The 27,060-nt window shown below is 43.2% G+C and overlaps 1 protein-coding gene across 16 annotated transcripts in view; it reads left to right on the top strand.

Annotated features, from left to right (window-relative positions):
• celf2 (cugbp, Elav-like family member 2) overlaps positions 1-25,893 on the top strand; it is a 193,208-nt gene extending 167,315 nt beyond the window's left edge. For 2 of the 16 annotated variants that reach the window (XM_086146561.1, XM_086146563.1), the window contains 6 exons: positions 4,086-4,247; positions 5,968-6,031; positions 16,519-16,644; positions 20,759-20,938; positions 22,404-22,547; positions 25,697-25,893. In XM_086146561.1, coding sequence (XP_086002687.1) covers positions 4,086-4,247; positions 5,968-6,031; positions 16,519-16,644; positions 20,759-20,938; positions 22,404-22,547; positions 25,697-25,824 — 804 coding nt within the window. In that variant the 3' untranslated portion in view covers positions 25,825-25,893. Of the gene's footprint in view, positions 1-4,085; positions 4,248-5,967; positions 6,032-12,917; positions 13,053-16,515; positions 16,645-20,758; positions 20,939-22,403; positions 23,028-25,696 lie in introns of those variants that run through there. The other 14 variants (XM_086146559.1, XM_086146549.1, XM_086146556.1 and 11 more) reach the window with 13 other exon arrangements.
• The last annotated feature ends 1,167 nt before the right edge of the window (positions 25,894-27,060 follow it).

Genomic DNA, 27,060 nt, shown 5'->3' with positions numbered 1-27,060 from the left:
CAGCAGTGGTTGTTGTCCCCCCGTGAAAAAGAGCAGGAAGTGCTGTTGTCCTCGGATGAGGACGCCGCCGTTAGCTTGCTTCAGCTGCTAGCTTAATTCCCAAATGTTGATTCAGGGAAGTAAAATTAAAAATTATATGAGTTAAGCTATATTTTTACAACTTCCATAAGCTATTTCTATATTTTTGTATTTAAAATTTTTAGTAACTCAATATTTATACCATATTTATACCATATTTTTAGCTCCTTTTTGGCTACTTAGCATCCTGAACTGTGTTTCTAAACATTAGCTCTTATTTTTAAATAGTTAATAAATAGAACAATATCCATACCATGGCTCGTATTTTATAAATCATACATAAATGGAGCAACATAAAATATCTCATGGTGATTAGGTGAAAAGCACACACACACACACACACACACACACACACACATTCTGCTGTCTGTGGCCTGGTCATTAGCTCATGGCTAGTTTGCATCATGAACCAAGCATTGGTTCTTATTTTTAAATTATAAAGCAGTAGAACAAATAACAATATCTTACAGCAAATTTGTTGAAAAGCCCTGCCCCCCTACACACACACACCCCAACACACACACACATACGCATACATGCACACACACACATGTACACATCCTGCTGGGTCATTAGATTGTGGCTACTTAGCGTAATGCAAAGTGTTCCCGTTAGTGAGCTGTTATTTTTGAATAACAGATATTTAAAACAAAATAAAACATATCACGTTGATCTTGGGAAAAGCCCCACCCCTCACTTACACACAAACACACACACACGCACACAGACAAAACACACACACACATGCACACATGTGTACACGGGCACAATCGGCTGGGTCATTAGCTTGTGGCTAGTTAGCATCATGCACAGCGTTCCCTTAAGAGAGCTCCTATTCTTGAATTACAGATAAATAAAACAAAATAAAACATGTCATGATGATCTTGTGAAAAGCCCCACCCCTCACTTACACACACACACAGACAGACACACACACACACACACATACATGCACACACACATGTACACATGCACAACCTGCTGGGTCATTAGCTTGTGGCTAGATAGCATCCCATTAGAGAGCGCTTATTTTTGAATTACAGATAAATAAAACAAAATAAAACATCTCACAATAATCTTGTGAAAAGCCCCACCCCTCACACACACACACACACACAAACACACGCACACACACACACACACACACACCTTCCAAACTCCCCCTCCCACCCTTGTTTACGGTTGGACCTGCAGTACATGGGAAGCTCGCCACACTGCTATTGGAGGAGAGGAAGATGAGGCGAGCGCGGGAGGAAGATGGCGGCGGCCCTCGCCCCCCCGCCCTCCCGCACCGGCCCCCCGATCCCCCTCATCGACCCCCCACAATCCCCCTCCTCGCCCCACCCACCCCCACCCCCACCCCCATTCACCAGGTGTCAGCTGGAGTAATGAGATATTTAGCAGGGAGGGATGGCGGACCTCCTGTCTCGGGGGGAATTGTCTGCCGTGGCGGCGGCGGCGGCGGCGGCGGCGGCGGCGGCGGCGGCGGCGGCGGCGGCGAACGTGGCGGACCGGCGCTCGGTTTCCTGATGCCCCCACCACCCCCACCCAGCAGCCCCGCCGGCGGCTGGGAATAAAGAGGGGGAAATGACTGGGGGGGGGGCAGTAAATATGGCCGTCAGACGGGCGAACGTGATCATTCAGCTGATGGAGTCTACACACACACACACACATACACACACACACACATAACATAGACATACGCACACACAGGTGTGCACTGAAACTGAAGTTCTGGAAACTCCCGCCATCTGACCTTCCCCGGAGGTCAAACCGCCGCCAGATGACGTAATCGTCGCCGGTTGTCACCCCGTCACATCTTTGAACAAAAAATCAGTAAAATTAGAAACAGTTTACAAATTTATCTTCAATTCATTCATCCGGAAAACACCTGACATATAATAAACCTAAATGAACACATTAATAATAATAATGACAATAATAATCATGATAATAATGCTAATGATAATATAAAATAAGTATAATAATGAAAATAATAATAATATGATTATAATGATCAGAAATTAGAAATTATTATCAAGAAAATAATGAAATTAGTGATAATAATGATTGTTATAGTGATTATAAGGATCGTAACAATAATAATAATGATGATGATGATATTTGAATAGGAATGATGATAATATAATTGTAAAATAACATGAAGAACAATAATAATGTTTAGAATAGCTACGATGATAATATGATCATAATAGTAACATTAATATTAAGATTAATATTAAGATTAATAATAAGATGATTTTAATAAGAAGAATAACAGTGCTCGTAATAAATAAGGAAATTGCAAGAAAAAAAATCCCGTTGTGGAAATAGATGTTGAACAAATGGATGTAAACTGAATAAAAACGACAAGATCAAAGATCAAATTGTATTTTAAAAGTCGCAAGCAAATTAAAATATGAAATAAAGATCCGTGTTAAGCGACCGGTGCCTGGGAGGGAATCAATTCCATATTTAGCTTTTTTTTTTTTTAAATTCAGAAATAAAGATTTAAAAGTAAAATATAATGAATATAATCACAGCGTCTCGATGTGTTGGACCCTCGATGCCCCCAGGACGTGCACAGGTACACACACTGATACGGCAGCGGGCCAGATACCCATTCACTAACACACACACACACACACACACACACACACACACACACACACACACACACACACCTCCCAGCGCCTCCAACTAAGTGCTTCAATCAAAGGGCTTCTATCCTCCCGTGGCGTCCCGTCTTTGTTGAGCGGATTCGCCCCCAGTCAGGCTTTGATTGCAGCGTCTCAGTAATGGTGCCGCGTGATAAATAGGAGCCGCCGCGCTCCCTGGCCCCCCCGCCCCGCCCCGGAACCCCCGACCCCCCCGGATGTCCGACACATCGCCCACCTCAAGCCCTTCGGGCGCCGCCCGACACAAAAACTCACCCGATTAATTGCGCTCCTTCTGATTGTCCGGATCCGGAGATCTCCCTCTTGGCCTTTCAACCTTGCTGTATCTGGTCAGCCCCCCCACCACCACCCCCACCCCATCTCGCTCTCTCACTCCCACACACACACACACGCACACACACACACTCACACACACACACTCACACACACACACTTCATACGAGATGATGAAATAGTTGGAGAACTCGGGAAATCTCTTTCTGGTGAAACCGTTCTGGACTCAGAGATAACTGAGCCCTCGTGGGCCAACTGGCTTTGGAGTCAAGTTTCCTGTGTGCGTGCGCGTGCATGTGTGTGTGTGTGTGTGTGTGTGTGTGTGCGTGCGCAAGCACGTGTGTGTGTGCATGTGTTCATGTTCTTGTTAGACAGAGAATTTAACAAGGCGGTTTTAATTCATAGTGGATTTTAGCCTGTGTGAGTGTGTGTGTGTGTGTGTGTTCTTGATGGTGTTCATGTTAGAGAATTTAACAAGGCAGTTTTAATTCATAATGGATTTTAGCTTTTTCTTTGTGTGTGTGTGTGTGTGTGTGGATGTGTGTGTGTGTGTGTTTCTACATCATCGCAAAATTTTTTGCTAGTTAGCATGTGGGTCGATACGTTGCCTAGTTAGCCAGCGGGACGCGTTCGTGAGGAGGAGGGGGCGGAGCCTATCCAAACGTTAAGTTAAGCTATCGTCACCATGGCAACCACAAGTACCCACCCCATCGGCTGATTCGTCTCAGTCTCCTCACTCATCTCTCGCTCACGCGTCAACAACAACAACAACAACAACAATAACAACAACAACCTCCGCCTGGTTGCCACGGCGACGCACCAGGGGAGACTTTGATTCTGCGAGGCGTTTCCTTTTTTTTTACTTTTCCCCTCTTTTGGGGTGATTTAAAAAAATCATCTCCTCCTCTTTCGAAACTTTTTCTGCCACTCTTTCCTCCGACTTCACTTATTAATTTTTTTTTGCCTCAAATGCACCTCCCGTCTCACTCCTCTCCCTCCTGTCTCCCCGCCCTCCTCTTCCTCTTCCTCTTCCTCCTCCCGCTGCTCCGCCCGCAGGGCTGCTCGTCCCCCATCGTGGTGAAGTTCGCCGACACGCAGAAGGACAAGGAGCAGCGGCGCCTCCAGCAGCAGCTGGCGCAGCAGATGCAGCAGCTGAACAGCGCCACCACCTGGGGGAGCCTGACGGGCCTGGGGGGCCTCACCCCGCAGTATCTGGCCGTAAGGAAAGCCGCCTCCTCCTCCTCACCCTTCCGTCCCTCCATCTGTCCTCTCCTCCGTCCTGCTGCCGCGTCTTCAGCAGTCAATAAGTCCACGATGAAGCGAAAAAATCCAGTTAATATGATTGAAATAAACCAACTATAAGGAGGAATTGAAGGCTGGTTAAAACGGTGAAACCTGGCGGGTGATCTGGAGGGGGTTTCGGAGTCGGGGGCGAGGCTTCTCGAGGGAGTTCGGCGCCTTCATCGAAAAAAAAAATGATTCCACTTGTGCGTTTGTAATGAGTTGGTCTTCAGTTGTGGGGTAAAGTGGTTTTAAATGTGAAATAAAGGATGGAGGAGCCATCTGTCGGGCCCGTCGGCGGTCAGCCGGTCCTCCTCCGGCTGCAGCCGCAGTTCCAGAACGACCACTAGAGGGCGCCCTTTCCCCCTTCCGTCACTTTCTCAGCTGATAGGGAGAATTTTATTTATATTTCTTTTTTTTTTTTTTCTCGATTCTACGTACTTTGTGCTTCCACCTTATTCCCAGATTCTGAAAAAAACATTTCCCTCCCTCACTTAATTCTCGCCTCGTTTGATTCCCGGCTTCAATTTGCAGCTCCCCCTTCCCCCCCGGCTGGATATTGATTCATTACTTTATTTTTAGAAAAGGTGTTAGCCGAAGGGGAATGGGCGGAAAGACAAAGAAAATTATGTGAAAATTTAAAAATGAATGAAATCTAAACGTAAGCCATAAAATGAAATAAAACGTAAAATAGAATGAAATCGCATAAATAGAAAAAAAGGAATGACAATTAAAATGAATAGAATTACAAAAATGACATAATTTAATACAAAATGAGATAAGATCAAATAACACAATAGATAATAAAGTAACACAATGAAAATCAGGGAATGTAATACAAAATATAATGACAAAATGAATAAAATAGTACAAAGAAGAAAATTTAATAGAAAGAAATCAAAGTAAATAAAATGAGTAGAATGCAATACCACAGTGTAAAATATGAGTACTTGAAATAAAATGATATGAAAAATATGTATAATATATATATATATATATATATAAATTCATATATATAATATTAAAAAACATAAATAATAATGTTGATAAACAACATTTAATATATGAATACATTACATAAAATAAGACGACATGAATTAATATTACAAAAAAAAAAGACAAAACAAAATATATAAATATATCGTAATATATAATGGCATCACACAAGATAAAACTCAAATCCCACTGACGCCTATGATGAGATGATGCTATTTTAGGGGACGAGAAAGAAGGACGGGGGAAGAAAACGCACACACACACACACACACACACACACACACACACATACACACACAATGGAAACAAGATGTTAATTGGCAGCTAATTCGGGCCTTTGACGGATGGCTCTCCGACGCCATCAGTATTCCACTTTTGTTTTGGAATCTAATTAGTCGTCCAGATTAGAGCTTTCATGCTCAACTTGTCCGGGAGAATGGCGGCGGAATACAAACGCCGCTTTCGCTCGGAGGAGGGATCAAAACCACGTTAGCGGCTCATTTACTCATCGAGCGCCGCCGCAACGTAAAACTCACACACGCCGGCTCATTAGGACTTAGCCTAGCACCGCGCGGACGCAAACTAAGCCTTCCTTATCCACACTGACTCCTCTTCTTCCTCTTTTCCCCTCCTTCCTTCCTCCCCCTTTTCTCGCCATCAGTTGCTTCAGCAGGCGACCTCCTCCGGAAACCTCGGCGCCTTCAGCGGGATCCAGCAGATGGCCGGTGAGTTCAGATCCGGTCAATTTCAAAAAAACAAACAAAAAAAAAAAAAAAAAAAAATGGAGGGAAGGGAAGACTCCGCCCCCCTTTTCCACCTCTCTGTTTTCCCTTTTTTTTCCTTTTTTTTTTTTTATTTTTGTTCTCCGACTTCTAAGAGACGGAGCAAAGAGCATAAAGGATGAAGTCGCGTGGCGTCGCGGCGAAGACGGATCCTTTTTGCCCCCAAGATTTATTAACTGTTGCCGAGATTCGTCTTGATCTTTTAATGAGGCCAGACGAGCGCGGCGCCCTGGGCGCCAAACGCCAGCGCCGGGGCCTTGTCAGGGATGGATGAATCGCAGGAAGGAGGAAAGGGGGGGGAAGAAGAAGAAGAAGAAGAAGAAGAAGAAGAAGAAGAAGAGAAAGTGTGTGGGAGGTGTGTGTGTGTTGGGTTAAAGTCCTTCAGTGGCGGTTTTGTTGGGGAGGGGGAGGCGGGGTTATGCTTGTGCTGCGGTTTGGCGCCATCTAGTGGCCGACGAGGGTTCTGCGGCCAATCGGCTTCCGGGATGTTTCTTTTTTCCTCACTTCCTGTTTGAGAGGCGGAACAGGAAACGCTCATTTCAATCCCCTCGGCCCGTCGCCATGACGCCGTGACACGTGGATGCTCACTGTTGTATGTCTCCGTACGCTATGTGAATGAGGAGGTTGCGCACCTTCGCATGTGACCCGCCTCTCGACCAATCACAGCTGGGTTAGGCTCCGACCCTCAACGTGACCCCGAGCGCACGAAAAGCTCTGTGGATGACGAATGAATGAATTGAAATTTATTCAATCAGGCTTTTCCTGTGGAGAGGCGTTCAAAATCAGCAGGAAAACAGTTACGAGCATCAAAAAAGAAAAAAGTTAATGATTTTATTTGCGTGTTCAATGGCGATAATCCGCCCCCCGCTTAGTCCCAAACACTCAACTGAAGCCAGGAATGAAAGAGACGCGGGTTTGATGCTAAAGAGGAGAAAAAAGTTCAAACGGGAAAGAAAAAAAACAAAAAAAAGAGCTAAAATCTTTTAATTAAAAGGAAAAGTTTGTCCAAAGCGCAAGAACCAAACTCCATTGGAAAAACACCACCTTTTAGAAGAAGGAGCGGGGAAATGGAAGATGGCGTCGGCCGAAGCGCGTACCACCAAATGCTACGCCAGACGCGCGGGTAATTGACGCAACTTTAGCGCAAATAAACCCTGAGTGTCACATCTCGTTTCCATGGAAACAAAGAAGCCATAAGCCGCGTTTCCGCGTGACCTCGTAGACGGTCCAGATCCGAGATCTCAAACCGGCGGGAACCTTTCTTTGCACGCTGTTGCGTTTTTTTTTTTTTCACCGCCGGTTCGAAGCCACATGATTCAAACATCGTAAAAAAAAAAAAAAAAAAAAAAAAAAGGAAGTTGGAAAATCTAATTATCTCGGTTTTCCAACGAAGGTCGGCGGTGAAATGACATGAATTAGAGAAGGAGGGGGGGGAGTGAGGCGTTCAGGGACAGTCCACTTCCTCAATGAAAAATGCAGATGGTATTAACCCAGTTCTGGATTAATCTCCGCCCCCGGCCACGAAGACTATTAAACGGCAAAACCAGATAAAGTCCCTCTCCGGGAGACAAACTGCTTCCACTTCAAAATTTTCAGATGTTTCCGACCCCGGAGACCCGCCAACGCCCGCCGTCAGACACTTCAACGCTCCCTCCTCGCATTTATTCTAAGCTCCTTCCCTCCTCCTCACCCTTCTTTTACACCTCCTCTTCAATCACCCTCTCTCTCCATCTCACCCCCCCCCCATCCCTCCATCCGTCTGGGCGAGGTGTCTTAATTGCGAAGTCAGGTGACGGTGGCGGCGGCGGCGGCGGCACGGAGGGTAATATGAAAAAAAAAAAGGAAAAAGAGACGGGGATCTAATAATAAACAGCGTGGTGCGTTTGGATGACGTGCCGCGTTACCGTGGCAACAACGTCAATATCAGCATCCCCCCCCCCCCCCCCCCCACGCTCTGCAACATCACGCTGGGGAGGCGGTTACTATTATTACAGCAACCGCGAGGCTCTGCATTTTTTTTTTTTTGGTTCAAAACAACTTTAATAAAGGAAAAGTACAAAAAAGTAAAATTATTCACACATAATTATTATTTTATTATTTTTGATTATTTATTTATTCATATTTTATAATTATTTTTTGAGTTATATATAACCCGTAGAATACTGTGCGGTAAGAAAGTGCAGCGTTGGAGTGCCTGAAAAATGATTGACAGGATTAATGACAATAATTAAGTAAAGACTTCAAGTTTTTTTTGTTTTTTTTTTTTAATAATATATGACAGAAAATAATTTATAAATAAAAAGTACTTAAAGTTTAGTTTGGTAGGCGGTACTGAAAAGTATTTTTAGGAATATATGCATATTAAAAATCAAATGGAAGTGCAGGTGGGGGGGGTCACATGACCCGGCTTGGCCAATCACGCGTTTGTGCTTCTGTTTTTACTTCCTGTTAACCCTTTCACCGCCGCACCGCTTCCCCCCCCGGGGCCTTTTCTCCAACCCAGATCCGGACACAGGCCAAACACGAGGGGGGGGGGGGTTTGGAAGCGACGGCGAGGAGGAGAACCTGGCGGTCGGCTGGTCGTCCGTCCGCGGGGGAGCGAGCGGGGGGGCGAAGAGGGTGATTGGCAGGAGATGTGAAGCAGCCGAATGACATCTGGTGTCAGTCTTTAACACCGAGAGCTGAGGGGCTTCAATTACAGCAATGAGCTTTCAATTAGAGGACACACACACACACACACACACATGCATTCACACAATCACACACACACATGCATGCATCTGCACACAGCTCGGATATCGGGATGCTGGAACTTGCTAGAGTTATATTTCTCTTCCCTGCTCTCTTTCTGTGTTTTTTCCTCTCGTTCTTTTTCTCCTCCCTCTTTCAACCCTTCGACCGTCTTTCTCTCCCCCCCCCGCTGTCGTTTCTTCCTCCTCTCCGCCTCTCTGTCGTCTGGAGAACGTTCGTCCGGTGAAGGAAACAGGGGAGACAATGAGGGATCGGCAAGGAGGAGGGAGGAGGAGGAGGAGGATGGATGGATGGATGGGGGGAGTGATGGAGGAGAGGAAGGAGGGAGGAGGGAGGGAGATGAAACCGATGGAGATGGATGAAGGAAATTAAGGAAAGGAAAGGAAAGGAAAGGCTTCAGTAAAAGGAAGGAAGGAAGGGAGGACTCAAGGTTGGGAAGATGACTATTCGTTGCATATTGAAGTATATTAGTATATTATATTGAAGTGTAATATCATTTAATACATATTCCAATTCAGTATATTAAAAATAAAAGTAATGAACAATAAAAAGAAGTATATTCCACTTAATTTATTAAAGTATCTTAAAAAATAAAAGGGTTTAAAATTAAATAATTATATTCAAAATATGTATATTAAAGTATTTTAAAATGATTTAAAATGAAATAAGTGTATTCCAAATCAGTGTATTACAGTATATTAAAAAGTGAAGTAATGTGAAAAAAAATAAGTATATTCCAAATTAATCTGTTCTAGTATCTGAAAAAATAAAAGGGATTTAAAATAAAGTAATTATATTCGAAATAAGTATATTAAAGTATCTTAAAGTGATAATTATTTTTGATATTATTTTTGAAATAAAATAATACTATTCCAAATAAGGATATTAAAGTATGCTAAAAATTAAAGTTATTTAAAATAAAATAAGTATATTCAAAATAAGTGTATTAAAGTTTATTAATAATACATGGGATTTTAAAATAAGTAGAAGTATATTCAAAATAGAAATAAGAATAAAACTTCATTGTTTATCCTTAAGAAATAATCAAAGTACTTCGTTTTATATTTTTTTTCTATATCAGCTGGGAAAACTAACAGTTGAGATTTGTGTATTTATCATTTATTTTTCTGTTTTATTTCTTTTATATTTGCTGGTTTCCACAGGTGGGTCAGGTGTAAATTTGGGTTGCCATGACAACCCAGAAAGTATCCAGGAACTGCTCAATCAGCTGCGTGTTTTACTACTTCCTGATTGGTCATCAGGGTTGAAAGCTTTTTTTTCACGGCCAGAGAAGATGAATCTTTTTAGTGTCTTGTGTGTGTGTGTGTCTCTGTGTGTTTCGGGAGTGTGTGTGTGTGTGTATTGAGTGTGTGCGGGAGTGTGTGTGTGTGTATTCCCCATGGTACTGTATATACACCCAGACTGTATATACGACACATACACCTCACATCGACAGTGTCTGCCCTTTAACTTTGACAAGATCATGACTCACAGGAAGCTGCATGGGGGTAAGAATGACTTCTGTTCTGATGGTTTCACACACACACACACACACACACACACACACACAGACACACATGCATTCATTTAAACGTGATGTGAAAAGTTGACTCGTTTGCACTGGAAGTGTTTTAGCGCCACTGCTTAGCATCCTCTGGCGCTGCTTCTTATGAATCGTTCTTATTCCGGGGGACGTCTGGGCACATTTGTGCAAGATTGGCGGCGAAGAGCTCGAACTACAGCGTTGCAACTGCAGGGGAAGTTGTGACGAGGGAAAAAAAAAATTAATCAGCCAAAAAAAAAAAAAAAAAATCCAACTAATTGTCCATAAAATAATATTTTCATATAAATATTTTAAATTACAAAAAAATGCATACATTTTAAGCCTATTTTTATGCAATTTTTACATTATATTATTATATTTCTAAGACATATTCTTATTTTGCATTAGCATCAATAAGCTTTAACAATAGCTTCCGGAGACAAACACCTTAATTCCTTAATCATAATCCTGAATTCAGATTGTTCCCCCCATATGTTCAACACCGCAGATAATCCAGACTAAAATCTGCCGGTGACGGGCGGTTTTCAGACTTTGAGCTTTGGCGCCACCCTCTGTCCAAACTAAGAGCGGTTAACGAAAAGAGAGAGAGAGAGCATGATGTCATCAGCATAGAGGGAGAACGTCAATGTTTTTTTCAGATTAATTAAACTTCCTACTCGAGTTTAACTGCAGCTTGAATGTTTGTAAAGTTCATAATCAAGGTTCAAGGGCGCCTTTGACATCAATTTGCGGCAAAATATGTCATCGCTAAGCAACGGACGAAAGCTCCCTTGTCGGTTCTTCTGTGCGAGCGCGGCAGCGGATCTTGACACGGCCTCCTGACTGAACGTTGGAATATTCCCCGAGCGTGTTTATTATCCGTTAGAAATTAACTCAATAACAATGTAAAAGCTTTGGATGAAAATAAACGGAAAAATCAGAAGAACGTTTGTGCTCTCCAGATGATTAGCTCTGACCTGGGTGGGGGCGTTAGCTCGCGTTTTTTACATATCCGTCCTTTGGTGTCTCCAAGGCGACAACAACAGAGCTAATCACCGTTTGTGCTCTCCGGATGATTAGCTTTGTATTGCTAGCGGTTTTTCACACGTAAACAACCTGGTGTTCCTACTTAGCTTGACTTTTAGCTAACTGGTGAGCTTCTCCGACGTGCTAATCTTGGGCGGGGGCACTAGCTTGTGTTTTGTGCATCCCTGTCTCCGTCCGTTGGTGTCTCTGTGGCGACGATGACGGTAAATCACCGCTTTTTAACATCTGTGCTCTCCGGATGATTAGCTTTGTCTTGCTAGCGGTTTCTCACACGTAAACAGCCTCGTATTCCTACTTGGGTTGACTTTTAGCTCATCGGTGAGCCTCTTCGACATGGTAATCCTGGGCAGGGGCGCTAGCTGGCATACTTCACATTCCCGCCTCCGTCCGTTGGTGTCTCCGTGGCGACGATGACGGTAAATCACCGTTCGTGCTCTCCGGATGATTAGCTTTGTCTTGCTAGTGGTTTCTCACACGTAAACAACCTCGTATTCTTACTAAGGTTGACATTTAGCTAATCGGTGAGACTCTCCGACGTGCTAATCCTGGGCAGGGGCGCTAGCTCGCGTTTTCTACATCCTCGCCTCCGTCCTTTGGTGTCTCCATGGCAATGACGACGATGGTAAATCACCGTTCGTCCTCACAGGATGATTAGCTTTGTATTTCTAGCGGTTTCTCACACCTACACAACCACGTATTCTTACTTAGGTTGACTTCTAGCTTATCGGCAAGCCTCTCCGACATGCTAATCCTGGGCGGAGGTGCTTGCTCGCGTTTTTTTCATCCCCGCCTCCGTCCTTTGGTGTCTCCGTGGCAACGACGACGGTAAATCACCGTTTGTCAACTTGTGTGCTCTCCAGATGATTGGCTCTGGATTGCTAGCGGTTTCTCACACGAAAACAACCTCGTGTTCTTACTTAGGTTGCCTTCTAGCGAATCGGCGAGCCTCTCTGACATGCTAATCCTGGGCGGAGGCGCTAGCTCGCTTTACATCCCCGCCTCCGTCCTTGGATGTCTCCATGGCGATGACGACGGTAAATCACCATTTGTGCTCTCCAGATGATTAGCTCTGGATTGCTAGCGGTTTCTCACATGTAAACAATCTCGTATTCTTACTTAGGTTGACATTTAGCTAATCGGTGAGCCTATCCGACGTGCTAATCCTGGGCGGGGGCGCTAGCTCGCGTTTTTTTACATCCCCGCCTCCGTCCTTCGGTGTCTCCGTGGCAACGACGATGGCATCACCCCCCCCCCCCCCCCCCCCCCAAACCTCCACCCCCCTCTCAAGCTCAGGAAACAGTGAAGCTAAAGCGCTCCGGCTGCTGCCTTCACCGCCTCCCGTACGTTTGGGACTTATTAGCCAAATCAGCCGCTGTCATTCGCCTCCACGCACCGAGGGGGACGTCTCCAGACGGGAACCCCCAACACCCACCCCTCTCCCAGCCCCACCCCAGGTTTCACACCACCCTCTCTGGCTCCTCTCCCCAGGTATGAGTGCTCTGCAGTTGCAGAACCTGGCCACTTTAGCGGCGGCGGCGGCAGCGGCCCAAAACTCAGCCAGCCCCTCCACCGCAAACCCCCTGTCCTCCAACGCCGCCTCCCTGGGAGCGTTGGCCAGCCCAGGTAATGCCGCCAGCCACCGCGGCGGTGGTGGCGGCGTCCTCCATTCTAAAAAAAAAAAAAACAACAAAAAAAAAACAACATTACCGCCACCACCTCCAGTGTTGTCGCCCCCATAAAACCCCACGGCCGCCATCATTGTCCAGATCCCTCCACGGTGTGTGTTCTGTATCCGCCCCGTCCCGGAGCGCCTCATCATCATCTTCATCGTCATCTTCATGGCCATCGGCGTGTCACACACACCTGCACCGTGTATGTGTGTGTGTGTGTGTGTGTGTGCATGTGGTTTACACGTGAGCCGTGCTTTTACTGTTGTTGTTGTTGTTGTTGTTGTTGTTGTGGATGTCTGTGTCTTTGCAGGACACTCCAGGTGGAGGCTGCCATTGGCCGCCCTCTCTCTCTTTCTCTCTCTCTCTCTTTCTCTTTCCCTCTGTCCTTCTCTCTCTCCTCATCACTCCATCTCCTTTTCTCTCTCTCTCTTTCCCTCTTTCTCTCTCTCTTGTCTTTCTCCCTCCATCTCACCCCATCTCTCTTCCCTCTCTTTTTTTTTCTCTCTCTCTCTCCTCTCTCTCTTTCCATCCCTCTTTCTGATTTTCTCTCTTTCTCTCCACCTCCCTCTCCCTCTTTGTCTCCTTCTCCCTCTTCCTTTCCCTCTCTCTTTTTCGTTCTCTCTTTCTCAATCTCTCTCTCTCTCTCTCCTCCCTCCTTCTCTCCTTCTTTGTCTCCCTCTCCCTCCTCTGTTCTCTCTCTTTCTCTTTCCATCTCTTTCTCTCTCCCTTTCTCAATCTCTCTTTTCCTCCCTCTCTCCTTCTCTCTACCTCCTTCTTTCTCTCTCTCTCTCTTTCTCTCTTGTCTTTCCATTCATGGCTGCGTTTCTTCAATGAAAAAAAAAAAGAAAACCCTGATATGTGAACTGGGATGAGGTTAAATACCTTCTCTCTCTCTCTCTCTCCTCTTCCTCCTCCTCCTCTCCTTGTGTTCCTCCTCATTGCCCTCGTCTTCTTCCGCTCCCCTCCTTTTGACAACCTCCCTGTTTCTGCTCCATCATCCCCTCCCTCCATGTCGGCTCGGTCGTGCTCCAGCGCCGCCGCCGCCGCCGCCGCCGTCTCCCCCCCCACCAAGCCTCTTCCCCCCCGGCAGAGCATGAATATGAGCCTCATCCTCCTCTTCCTCTTCAACAGACACTCGTTTTTTATCTTTTTGTTTTTTTTTTTGTATTTTTGTTGTTTATTTCTCATGTTGTTGTGGTCATCCAGCGTTCTCGCCGCTTTTATTACAGTATTATAAATCATTCCGACTGGATTCACCAAAAAAAAAAAAAAAAAAAAAAAAGCGATATTAAGATTCAAATTTTCCTCCCTCCAAAAGGAAATCCTCAAAAAGTGGTTAAATAAATAAATGAATGAATAGGTTTATTTCACATTTGAAACAATTTAGAAAGAAATTAATGGCGAAAAAACATATTTTAGAAAAAATGGAAAATTTTCTGTTAAAAAAAAAAAATCCGCTACACTGCTAATAGTCTAAAATTGAATTTGTAAAAAAGAAATATTAATAATGCAATAAATATGAAGCAATCACGCAGGCAAGAAAATCCTATTAAATGGCCATTGTGGAGGAAATTGAGAAAAAAAAATAAAAATTAAGCCAAATTTTCTTTTTTTTCAAAATAGGAAATATTTAAAAATAATTTGTCATAATGTTTTTTACGCTCACAGCGCAATTTCTGTTGGATGATCTGAAATTCGGATTTTAAAAAATTGAATCTAATCGGGAGTTATGTATATTTGGAAGAAAACATTAAAACTATGTGAAAAAATACATTTGAAAAAATACAGTAGAATTAAAAAAAATAGCTTTGACTAAATAAAATGCAGGAGAATCACTTTAATCGATGTCATATAATCAATTATCATTCAAATTCACATTATTGATAGATATTTATGTTTTGAATGATTCCATGTCGTGGGAACCTTGTCTCATTTCCTGTCGTCTTCTCCTCCCTCCCTCCCTCTCTCTTACTTTCCCTCTCTCTAAGACCAACCTCGACACACACACGCACACACACACACACACACACACACACACACACACACACACGCACGCACGCACACGCACGCTCTGGCTGAGCCGCTCGGTGTGTGAACGTTTCCTCTGCATGTGTCAGTGAAAGTGGAAACATCCCGCCGGTTTGATGAATCCGCACGACGCTTCGCTTCGGCTGCTTCTTTTCTTCCACTTCTTCTTCTTCTTCTCCTTCTTCTTCTTCTTCTTCTTCTTCTTCTTCTCCTTCTTCTTCTTCTTCATCCTCTTTTTTTTTGTGCACCATTTCTCCGGCGCTCAGTGGCGCCCCCTGCTGCCGGTGCTTTTTACCTTTTTTTTTGTTTGTTTGTTTTGTTTTTAATATTTTCTTTTTTTTTATAAATGGAGAGTGAATCCTGGTGTCCCTCACCTGTCACTGCCATCAGCGTGCACGCGTACGTGCGCGCTTGTGCCTCTGTAACACGTGACGTCCGTGCTCTTCTTTCCGTCTTCTGTGACATTTGTTAATAACTGGTATGTCCGCTTCTGTTATTACAAGGCACATTATCATGTAATAAACTGTCTGACAAGCCACTTTATTTACTATTTTTATGAAATTATTATTATGAATGTATCAAATTATCTTATTTGAACCCCCCAAAAATAAATCAGTATTAAAATCCTGATTGTAATGCTTTTAGGGTCAACAAGTGCTTTTTAAATAATTTAGTGTTATAACTCATATTTGCGTATTTATCTCAATACTGGTAAATGTGTCATGATCAAACTAAAACGTGGATAGTTAATTGCTTCGGAAAACAAAATTTGCTTATTTATAATAACCTAACAGTTAATTAACACCTGTCATTAGTGATGATTTTATTTCTTTACATCGAGCTGCTCATTCATTCTTTATCACCATTCGTTTTTCCATTCGCCGTTTTTCGGTGGATATGTGTGTGTGTGTGTGTGTGTGTGTGTTCCAATGCATTAAAAGGTGCGACCTGTAATCGTTTTCAACGTCAGCTTGTCCGAGAACCCAGCAAGTCGGCGGGAAGTGTCACAATTCACATTTTCTTTTTTTTTTTTTTTTTTTTTAAACACGTCTGTGTGTTTCAAAACAATGTGAGCAAAGTTGTTAGCAAATTCTTACTTTTCTTTTTTAAATGATGCGATCGATTTGTTAGCATTTTAGCGAGCGGCCGTCCGCTCCCGGCTGCGGTGTCTCGACCTTTCTTGAAAAAAAACATTTGCGGGCGTGACACGAGCCGGGAGAACGGACGGAGAAGAACGCTAGTTCCGCTAGCGTCGTTGTTGAAGCTCTGCAGGTCGCACCTTCTGTCTGGACGCTGCCCAAGAAAGCCGGACGCCAAAGCGGAGCTCATATAACAAAGTCTGCCTTCTTTCCCCCCCCCTCTTCCTCCTCCTCCTCCGCTTCCCCCAGCAGCCGGTACCACCGCCAGCTCCAACGCCGGCGCCATGAACTCTCTGACCTCTCTGGGCACCCTGCAGGGCCTGGCAGGCGCCACCGTGGGCCTGAACAACATTAATGCACTAGCAGGTAGCGTCAACAGTGAGTATTCACCCTGCCATCAGCCTCACCCTCACCCCCCCCACACACACACACCCCCGACCCACCCTTCCTCCACCCGCCCACGCCCTAAGAGACGAGGCGACGCGGCGCCGGGAGTCGGATGACGCGGCTTTTGGAGCAACTTCGCTGCGTGTCGGCGGCGGCGCGGCGGTTAGCATCCCCTCCCGGATGTCTCCATGTCCCCCCCCCCCCATGTCTGACATGGAGTTCCCCCCAAAACAATGAGGTTCCGCGGATGTGTGATTGTATGTCGCTCCCCACGATCCGCTTGTACGCAAGAAAATGTTACCCTGCAGAAGTTTAAGGCACGGGGGTTCTAATCATAAAAACTTCTGTCAGTTTGACGTATTTAATCTTCTTCTTGGCAATTACAATATCACAGTAATTTCCAGACAATTGGGCGCACTTGAATATAAGCGCAAAAAATGATTAAATAAAAATATATGTACATATAAAGGCTGCACTTGTCTATAAGTCGCTTTGTAACATGTAACTTTTTTTTTTTTTTTTACTTTTAATTATATGTACATAATATGTACATAATATGTACATAATCGTACACATGTACATAATCGAATACAAACTAGCACCAAATGATCAGCCTGTTAGCTGCCTCTGAATGTAACAACCAGTCAGCTTGCAAAGGCGCTCCGTGGGGACCCCAAACTTTTTTGGGTGATTTTTCAGGTGGAAATCACTTTTCTCAAAGGCTCTCATGTGATTTTTTTTTATTATTATTTATTTATTTATTATTTGTTGATGTATGTTTTTTTTTTTTTTTTTAAACAGCCTCTCCAATGCATTCCCTATGGGTTTGCACATACAGGTTTTTCATAATATAAGCAAAATTCAAACAGGCTTCTTTCTTCATATTCAGAAGAATCTGCAGGTTAACTAAAAATTCTTCCATGAATAAATGCTCAATGTAGATCATCATCATCTGAAATCAAAGGAACAACTTTGTGCTTATCTCATTGGTTACAAGTTGTATAATTTCAACAAGACAGAATTTTCAAGTCGCCTTATCTGTGCTTTATCTGAAACCCCTTCCTCAAAAAAAAAAAAAAAATCCTGGATACACCCCTGTCAAATAACACGGAAAAAAGGGGAAAAGATCAGGTAAGAGAAAAATAGATTCAGAATGCAGAGTATTTAACCTGCAGTGGACAAACAATTATTTTTACAATTATTTTATTATTATTTTATTCAAAGAATTCAAGAGATGTCTCATCTGTCAAGAGATGAGACAAAGACATTATTCATTAATAATGTAATTATTCATTTTCCGATTTTTTTTTTTCCTGTCAAGAACCCCGAAAGGGTTAATTTTCGGTTATGTGTGGCTTTCTGGAAAACTATGAATGTTTACGTTACACCTCCGCGCCCCGCTTTTTGTTACAAACTGCCCCCCCGCCAGAGAAGAGAAAAGTTATTTGGCCCTAGGAGGAAAAAGTTTGGGGACCCCTGCTATTTATATGATCCCTGTGATTGACAGGTCAGGTGACCCGTCCAGGTTAAGCCCCGCCCCTTGCGCTTGCTAACAGCTGGAATTGAAGTCTATTTTTTGAAATTCACGCTTCCACTCTGCGCCCCTTTTCTCACGGCCTCGCTCTCTCCACGTCGTCCGCTCGCCCGAACCCGGGTCGCCTCGTCCGTTCACTCCCTCCTCCATCCCTCCATCCTCCCCTCCCCCATCTCTCCATCTGCTTCCTGGTTGTGTCCGGGGTTAGCGCTAGCGCTGCCGTCGGCCTCTGTCTTGGTGCCGCTGTGTCCTCGCCACGTTGTCGTTGTTTTGTTTGTGACCAAAATACTCGCGGCGATTTAATCAAACGAACGCGGACAAAACAATTAATAGACATTTCAAATGACGTTACCTGGTTGCCATGGTTACATAACCAGAACGTTGTCGTTAGTAACCCGTTAAAGACAACTGAAAAAAAAAAACACTTGTTAGCAGCTAATAGTTCGATGTTCACACGTTAGCTTGTCGTGGTCGTCAATTTGAGATTGATAAGCTAAAGCTAGCTAGCTCCTACGCGGCTAAGGAAGTACTTATCGGGGGAATTCAAATATGGTGCCCACTACTTTCCCGTGCCGCTACAAGTTACAACGAAGAAATAACTCTCAGGATGAAGGTAACTGGTTTTAGTTGCGAAAAGTCATTTAAAAAAAAAACAAAAACAAATCAAGATGTCCCCGTATGAGGGCGTTTTTTTTTTTTGTTTTGTTTTGTTTTTTTCCAAACCCATGCTTCTGTGTCCAAAGCCCTTAGGCAAATTAAAGATTTAACCTCCCGAGGTCAAACGATAAATAATTCTTATTTATTTTTTTAAAATTTGTCGTTCTTTTTATTTGCTGCAAAGTCGAGGAAAGTTCACTTTTGTCACTGAGATTCTTTCCAGCAAAGGAGTGTTCTTATCCATGGCTGGTCGTCGTGGCGACACGGCATGCATGCAATCAACTTAGCGCCTGCGTGTGTGTGTGTGTGCGTGTGTGTGCGTGTGTGTGTGTGTGTGTATGTGTCCTGCCTCTGACCTCCAGGGAGGCGGACTGGGATCTTAATCAGTGCTGTTATGACAGCGGAGATCCTGCACCCGCAGCATTATTCTCCTCTGACCTTTACTGGAGGAGCTGTATCCGCCGTGTAAATCACACACACACACACATATGCCCATCCTTTCACACAGAATGGTCGACACACACACACACACTCACACACACACACCCACGCCACCACCCCGCTGCCAACCGCCCTCATTTAAACGCATCTGAGCCTTAATTGAATTGCAAAGGTCACCGGTGCAATTATTCCTGAATAAATGAGTGACCTATAATCCCGAACTCGGCGGCCATCATTTATTTGGCCGCGTCCGACGGCAAGGCGGCAGGACGCCCGGCCAATGTCAGACCCCCTTTAGACCGCCGCCGTATTAAACCGTTACAAGCGACTAATGAGTGTAACTGTTGCGTCCGTCATCTCGCATTTTTTTAACATACAAGCCGACATCCCCCTCTAACTCCCCCCGGCGGGGGGAAAAAAAAAAATCTCCGATTATAACACCTCCGCGTTGAGCGATATCCGAGAGGTTGAAAAAGCCACCGGGCCCCATCCAGGCAGATTATCGGGTTTTAAAAATAATCCGGGAAGCCGACGTGGCCGGAGCGATGACGATCAGCAAAGTCAGATAATTGACGATCACATATTAAACCGAAGCCTTTTTTCTAAATAAAATATCAGACGCCGTCCAGTTGATGAAGCTCTAAATTTATGCCCCAAATAAGATAAAATTAAATAAAATTAAAATAAAATAAAATAAAATAAAATAAAATAAAATAAAATAAAATAAAATAAAATAAAGTAAAGTAAAGTAAAATAAAATAAAATAAAATAAAATAAAATAAAATAAAATAAAATTCAATTCAAACAAGCATGAGTCCATCAATCTGGATTATTCTGTCATTTAGGCTGGACTATGTAACCGCCAATGTCCACAGAAATGTAACATAAAGGGTGAAAACGAACGTTATTCTTCTATTTGTTTACAAATTCACCAAAATTCATTAACTTTGGATCAAAAAATCAAAATGAGAAAACAAATAGTGGAAAAAAAGGTTTGATAAAATTGATAATGTCATGACCGATAACGATAATGATGGTGATAATAAACCATGTAGAAAATAATTTTTTGGAAAAGAAAAAATTACTTTGCAGACTGAAAAGTGTTTTTGTGTGTGTGTGTGTTTGTGTGTGTGTGTGTGTGTGTGTGTGTGTGTGTGTGTGTGTGTGTGTGTGTGTTTGTGTGCGTGCATGCATGCGTGCGCTCTGGCTGTCCATCAGCTGCACCCATGCCGTTCCTTTGTGTTGAACCTGTTTTCGTCCTGAGTTCACTGTCGTGCTGTCACGTTATCGACGTATGTGTGTATGTGTGTGCGCGCGTGTGTGTGTGTGTGTGTGTTTGTAGTTGTGTGCGTGCGTGTCGTCTGCTGTTTGGTGTGGTATAATAACACAACCTTCGGTGGGAGCGCTAATGAGTAAGTGCACTCTTCTTTCTTTATTGTTGGGTTTTATGTAAAGTTGCTCAAATGCTCTCAGGTATGGCGGCTCTAAACGGCGGTCTGGGCGGCGCCGGCCTCACCAACGGGACGGCGGGCACCATGGACGCGCTGACGCAGGCCTACTCAGGGATCCAGCAGTACGCCGCCGCCGCGCTGCCCACCCTCTACAGCCAGTCCCTGCTGCAGCAGCAGGGGGCCGCCGGCAGCCAGAAGGAGGGTCAGTAACGTGTTACTTGTAATAGATTACAAGTAACTTTTGAACAAAAACAAAGGAAAAGAGTGACGTGGGTACGGGACTTGTTGGAAAAACTTACGGGGGGGGTGTTTTTGTTCCCATGATGAAGCGATGAAGAGAAAAATTGCAATGCTTTAAAAACAATATCACTTTCATTATTATCCTTATAATTAGCATTGTAATACAAAAACAGACTTTGCGTAGATAATATCTATATTAATACATTCATATCGCATATGATTAATCAATCAATCAGATGTGATATTGATATTTTTCCCCCGTCTTCTCGGTTTGAAGGAAATCATTCCACCCTTTTGTTCATTTTGGACAAATGTAATCTGATTACAGACTTCTGATGCATTACTATGGAACAAATCCTGGTAAACATGAATTCTAAGCATAGCCTGTGTGTCTCCACCAACAGAAAAATAAAATAAAATACATTTTGAAAAACTAGTCAATCAAATAATGTTCAATATAGTAAATCAAAATTTTGAAAATGAAAATGAAATAAAATAACCTAAAATAAAGTGAATTGTTCTTTAATTTCAGTGCAGTGAAATAAAAATGTAAGAAATGGGATCATGTAAAATTAACGTTTTTTTATGGTCAAAATAAAATAAAAGAAACAAAAATATTATAAAATACAGACAAATAGTCTTCTATATATTACATATTATATATATTCTATATATTATATTTACTATACAATAAACTATGACTACTATTTAAATACAAAAAATAAATATAAGTGAAATGAAAAGCCTAAAAATATAGCATTCAATAAAATCAAATAAAATATATAAAAAATTAAATAAAATTGAAACTAAAAATGAGCTGCAGTTAAACCCCGTGCTGGAGAAAGGAACTCAGTAAATCCCATAATAATCCCTGGTTTCATGAATAAAGAAAAGCCTGTAAATCCATTAAATGGACAAAATAAAGCACCCGGAAGAATTCGCTTCCTCCGAAGCGCCGGCGAAAGGCGATTGGTAAACAGGAGAAACGCGACTCATTCGTGCACAAAAAGCCGCTTTCCTGCAGGAAACGCTTACATAGGCCGACGTTTCCATGGAAACTGCTTTTAAAAGTTGACGCATGACAAAACCGGGAACAAATAATAAATTAAAACGGCAAGGATCGTGCGACGACGACAAACCTCACGTCTGTGTCGTCGCCTCGCTGCAGGGGGCGTGGCCGTTACCTCACTTACAGGTATGTGTGTGTGCACACACTCGTGCATGTGTGTATGTGTGTCGGCGTGACCCCTGACCCCTCTAGGGAGAGGACGATGAAATCAAGCTCTTTAGTTTGAATTATGACTTGATGTCGCTGGGGGAGTGCCAGACGCAAAAAAAAAAACAAAAAAAATTTAAAAAAAAAAACGCCACCGTTGCTATGGCGACAGAGCACGGCCCTGACGCGGCGCCCCGTCTCGCCCCTCCAGGTCCCGAAGGAGCCAACCTGTTCATCTACCACCTGCCGCAGGAGTTCGGGGACCAGGATATCCTGCAGATGTTCATGCCCTTCGGGAACGTGGTTTCTGCCAAAGTCTTCATCGACAAACAGACGAACCTGAGCAAGTGTTTCGGTAGGTGGAAGCGCACACACACACACACACTCACACACACACACAAACATCTCGAAGGGCACACACGGATATTTTTTGCCAAAGGCTTCATTGACAAACAGACGAACCTGAGCAAGTGTTTCGGTAGGTGGAAGCGCACACACACACAAACACACACACACACACATCTCGAGGCGCACACACGGATATTTTTTGCCAAAGGCTTCATTGACAAACAGACGAACCTGAGGAAGTGTTTCGGTAGGTGGAACCGCACGCACACACACACACACACACACACACACACACACACACACACACACACACACACACATCTCGAGGCGCACACATGGGTTATTTTTTGCCAAAGCCTTTATTGACAAATAGACAAACCTGAGCAAGTGTTTCGGTAGGTGGAACCGCACGCACACACACACACACACACACACACACACACACATCTCGAAGCGCACACATGGGTTGTTTTATGCCAAAGCCTTCATTGACAAACACACAAACCAGAGCAATTGTTTTGGTAAAAAGACACTTATACATAAACACACACACACGTTCACACAGACGCGCACATACGTGAAAACACACATGCGAAAAGACACATGTAAAAACAGACATGACCGCTCACACGGTTTCTGCTAAAGTGTATTTTGACAAACTCACAAATATGTGCAATTGATTCAGTAAGAAGAAACACACACGCACACTCATACATAAACACACACGCACTGACACATGCACACACATACACACACTGGCACACACACGTGACTTCTGCCAAAGTCTTCATCAACATACAAATGAACCTGAGCAAGTATTTCGGTTGAGGACACACACACACACTCACACACTCACACCTATTCACACACACACACTCACCTAACACACACACACTCACCTAAACACACACACACTCACCTAAACACACACATATATAGTTTCTTCCAAAGTCTTCATTGACAAACAGATGAAACCTCAGCAAGTTTTGGTGAAAAGACACTTAATAAACACACATACACACACACACACACTTAAAAACACACTCATACACATGGTTTCAAGTCTTTTTTGACAAAAACACAATCCCATGCAAATGTTTTGGAAAGAAGACACATACACACACACTCACACTGACACACACTCAACTCAACACACAGACACACACACACAAACACACTTGGTTTCCTCCTAAGTCTTCATCAACAAACACACCAACCTATGCAGTCGGTTTGGGAAGACACACACACACACACACACACATATACACAAACATAAACATACAAATGCACTCACACACACAGTCTAAGAGACAAACTCAATGACACGCACACACACACACACACACACACACACACACACACACACACACACAAATAGCTCCTGCCAGACAAATCTGAGCAAGTGTTTAGTTGGAGAACGTGCGCAAACACACACACACACACACACACACACACACACACACACACACACACACACAAGATCACACACACAAACACACAGAGACAAGGACACACACAGGTTGTTTTTGCCAAAGTTTCATTGACAAACATACAAACTGGTGCAATTGCTTTGGTGAGAAGACAATTATACACAAAACCACACACACACACACACACAAACACATGCACACACAGACTCACACACATGTGTAAAAACACACACATTTGTAACAAACAAACTCATCCACACGCATGGTTTCTGCAAAAGTGTTTTTTGACAAGCACACAAACCTGTGCAATTCCTTTGGTAAGAAAACACAGACATACACTCATACGTAAACACACACACATGCACACATACTCACACTCACACTGGCACACACACATGGCTTCTGCCAAAGTTTTCATTGACATGCAAACAAACCTGAGCAAGTGTTTCGGTTGAGGACACACACACACAAATACGCGCACACAAACACACACTTGGTTTCTGCCAAAGTCTTCATTGACAAACATACCAACTTATGCAGTTGTTTTGGTATGACACACACACACACACACATACACACACACCTAATCACACACACACTCTCATGGACACAAACACACTGGCACACACACAGCTCCTGCCGATGTCTTCATCGACAAACAGACGAACCTGAGCAAGTGATATGGTAGGCAGAGGAGACACACACACACACACACACACACACACACACACACACAAACACACACACACACACATACACAGGGAGAGAAAGAAGTGCACTAACACATGACTTTTGGTGCAGGTTTTTTTTATTATCTGATTTTTTTGACCAAAATACAAGGGAAGTAAGTTCATACTTGTCAAGAAGCTTTTAAGCTAACCCGCTAGCGTTTGATCTGCAGCTAACGGCTAATGTTCAGCTAACAACTGAAATACAGCTAACAGGTAGCTGATAGCTGGCACGCAGCGAGCAGCTTACATTAAGCCAACAGCAAATATTGAGCTATCAACTGACATGCAGCTAGCAACGGACATTTAACGAACAGCTAATGCTCAGCTTGTAGCTTGCATGCAGCTAGCAGCTGACGTTTAACTTACAGCAAATGTTCAGCTCACAACTTACACGCAGCTAGGAGCTGACATTGAGTTAACAGCTAGCCCTCAGCTAACAGCTGGCATGCAGCTAGCAGCTAACATTAAGCAAACAGCAAATATTGAGCTAACAACCGACATGCAGCTAGCAGCGGACATTTAACTAACAGCAAATGTTCAGCTCACAATTTACATGCAGCTAGGAGCTGACATTGAGTTAACAGCTAATGTTTATCTTGCAGCTTGCATGCAGCTAGCAGCTGACATTTAACTAACAGCAAATATTGAGCTAACAACCTACACGCAGCAAGGAGCAGACATTGAACTAACAGCAAGTGTTAAGCTAACAAGTGACATGCAGCTAGCAGCGGACATTTAACGAACAGCTAATGTTCAGCTTGCAGCTTGCATGCAGCTAGCAGCTGACATTAAGCTAAAGGCTAATGTTCAGCTACCAACTGGCATGCAGCTAGCAGCTGACATTAAGCTAACGGCTAACATCCAAACTAATCAGGAAGACCTGGCAACACTTGATAAGTAAAGGGTAATTTTGGTGGGTTGAGTTTAAGAAGTAATGCCTCCCTCCTTCCAATTCTCTCCTTTCCTTCCACCTCCATCCCTCCTTCCGCCCGCAGGCTTCGTCAGCTACGACAATCCCGTGTCGGCGCAGGCGGCCATCCAGGCCATGAACGGCTTCCAGATCGGCATGAAGCGGCTGAAGGTGCAGCTGAAGCGCTCCAAGAACGACAGCAAACCGTACTGATGTTAGCGCTAGGGTCTATCTGCCCCCCCATGTTAGCACTGCTAGGGTAAGTCCCCCCCTCCCCCCCCCTCCCAAAAAAAAAACAACAAACAAAACAAACAAACAAACAAACAAACAAAATGAACAACCAACACAAACAAACTAACAGAGTGAAACAAAACAAAGAGAGAGAAAACAACAGCGAAACCGAGCCACGGCCTCCCCGTGCCGGAGCTGGGAGGGGGGAGTCGAACTGGGGGGACGGGGGGAGTCAAGGGGGGAGTCAAGGGGGAAGCGGGGGCAACCACCCGGAGGGAGACACACGCCATTTTTCTTTTCTTTTTATTTTATGTTATTTTTTTAATCTCTGCAGTTTTATTTATTATTATGATTTGAGACACATGAACGCTTCCATTACGCCATCAAGACCTTGTGCAATTTGTTTTATTTTTTTATTTTTTTTTATTTGAATTATGATAATGATAGAAGAAAAGAGCCAACCTGGCTGGCTTTTTATTTTTATTTTTTTTTAATTTATACATTTTATTGAGGAGAGTTTAAATCAATAAAAGAAAAAGGAGCCATGTTTTTTTTTTTTTTATATTTATATTTTCCTCGCAGAGCTGAGGCACAGCGGGAGATTATTCTATTCTTTTTTTTTTTTTCTTTTTTACACGCAAGCCGATATGCACATTTGACCTTTGACCTCTGCGGTGTTTACGCAGGGCTGCTGCTGCTTCTCTAAAAAAAAAATACCCTCAATGCCTGCTGGCAAACCGGGAGCAAAGGCTGCAAAAACAAGAGTGGCCTCTTTACTTTTTCTTTTACCTGTGGCAGCGTGCCATGTAGTTACACTCCACACATTATATATATATATATATATATATATATATATATATATATATATATATATATATATATATATACAATATAGAAATATTTACACATAATTTTTATTTAACCTTTACCTTAAAAAACAACTTTTTTGTCCGCGGCAGCCTTCCATACAGCTATAATCCACATTGAAAATAATGATATATATATATTTATATATATATATATATATATATATATATACTGATTATTATTTACTATTACATTTATGAAAAAAAAACACTTTTTTTTAACGTATTTATTTTTTTTGTCGGTGGCAGCCTGCCATACGGTTACGCTCCATATATATATATATATATATATATATGAATATATATATATATATAATTTACTTGTACATTAATAGAAAAAAAAAAAAACACC

The sequence above is a fragment of the Fistularia commersonii genome, chromosome 5 (assembly GCF_037954325.1).
Source record: "Fistularia commersonii isolate RoL2024-O1a breed Wild chromosome 5, RoL_Fcom_v1.0, whole genome shotgun sequence".
In the NCBI taxonomy this organism is placed as follows: domain Eukaryota; kingdom Metazoa; phylum Chordata; class Actinopteri; order Syngnathiformes; family Fistulariidae; genus Fistularia; species Fistularia commersonii.
This window is presented reverse-complemented; position numbering and strand designations above follow the sequence as displayed.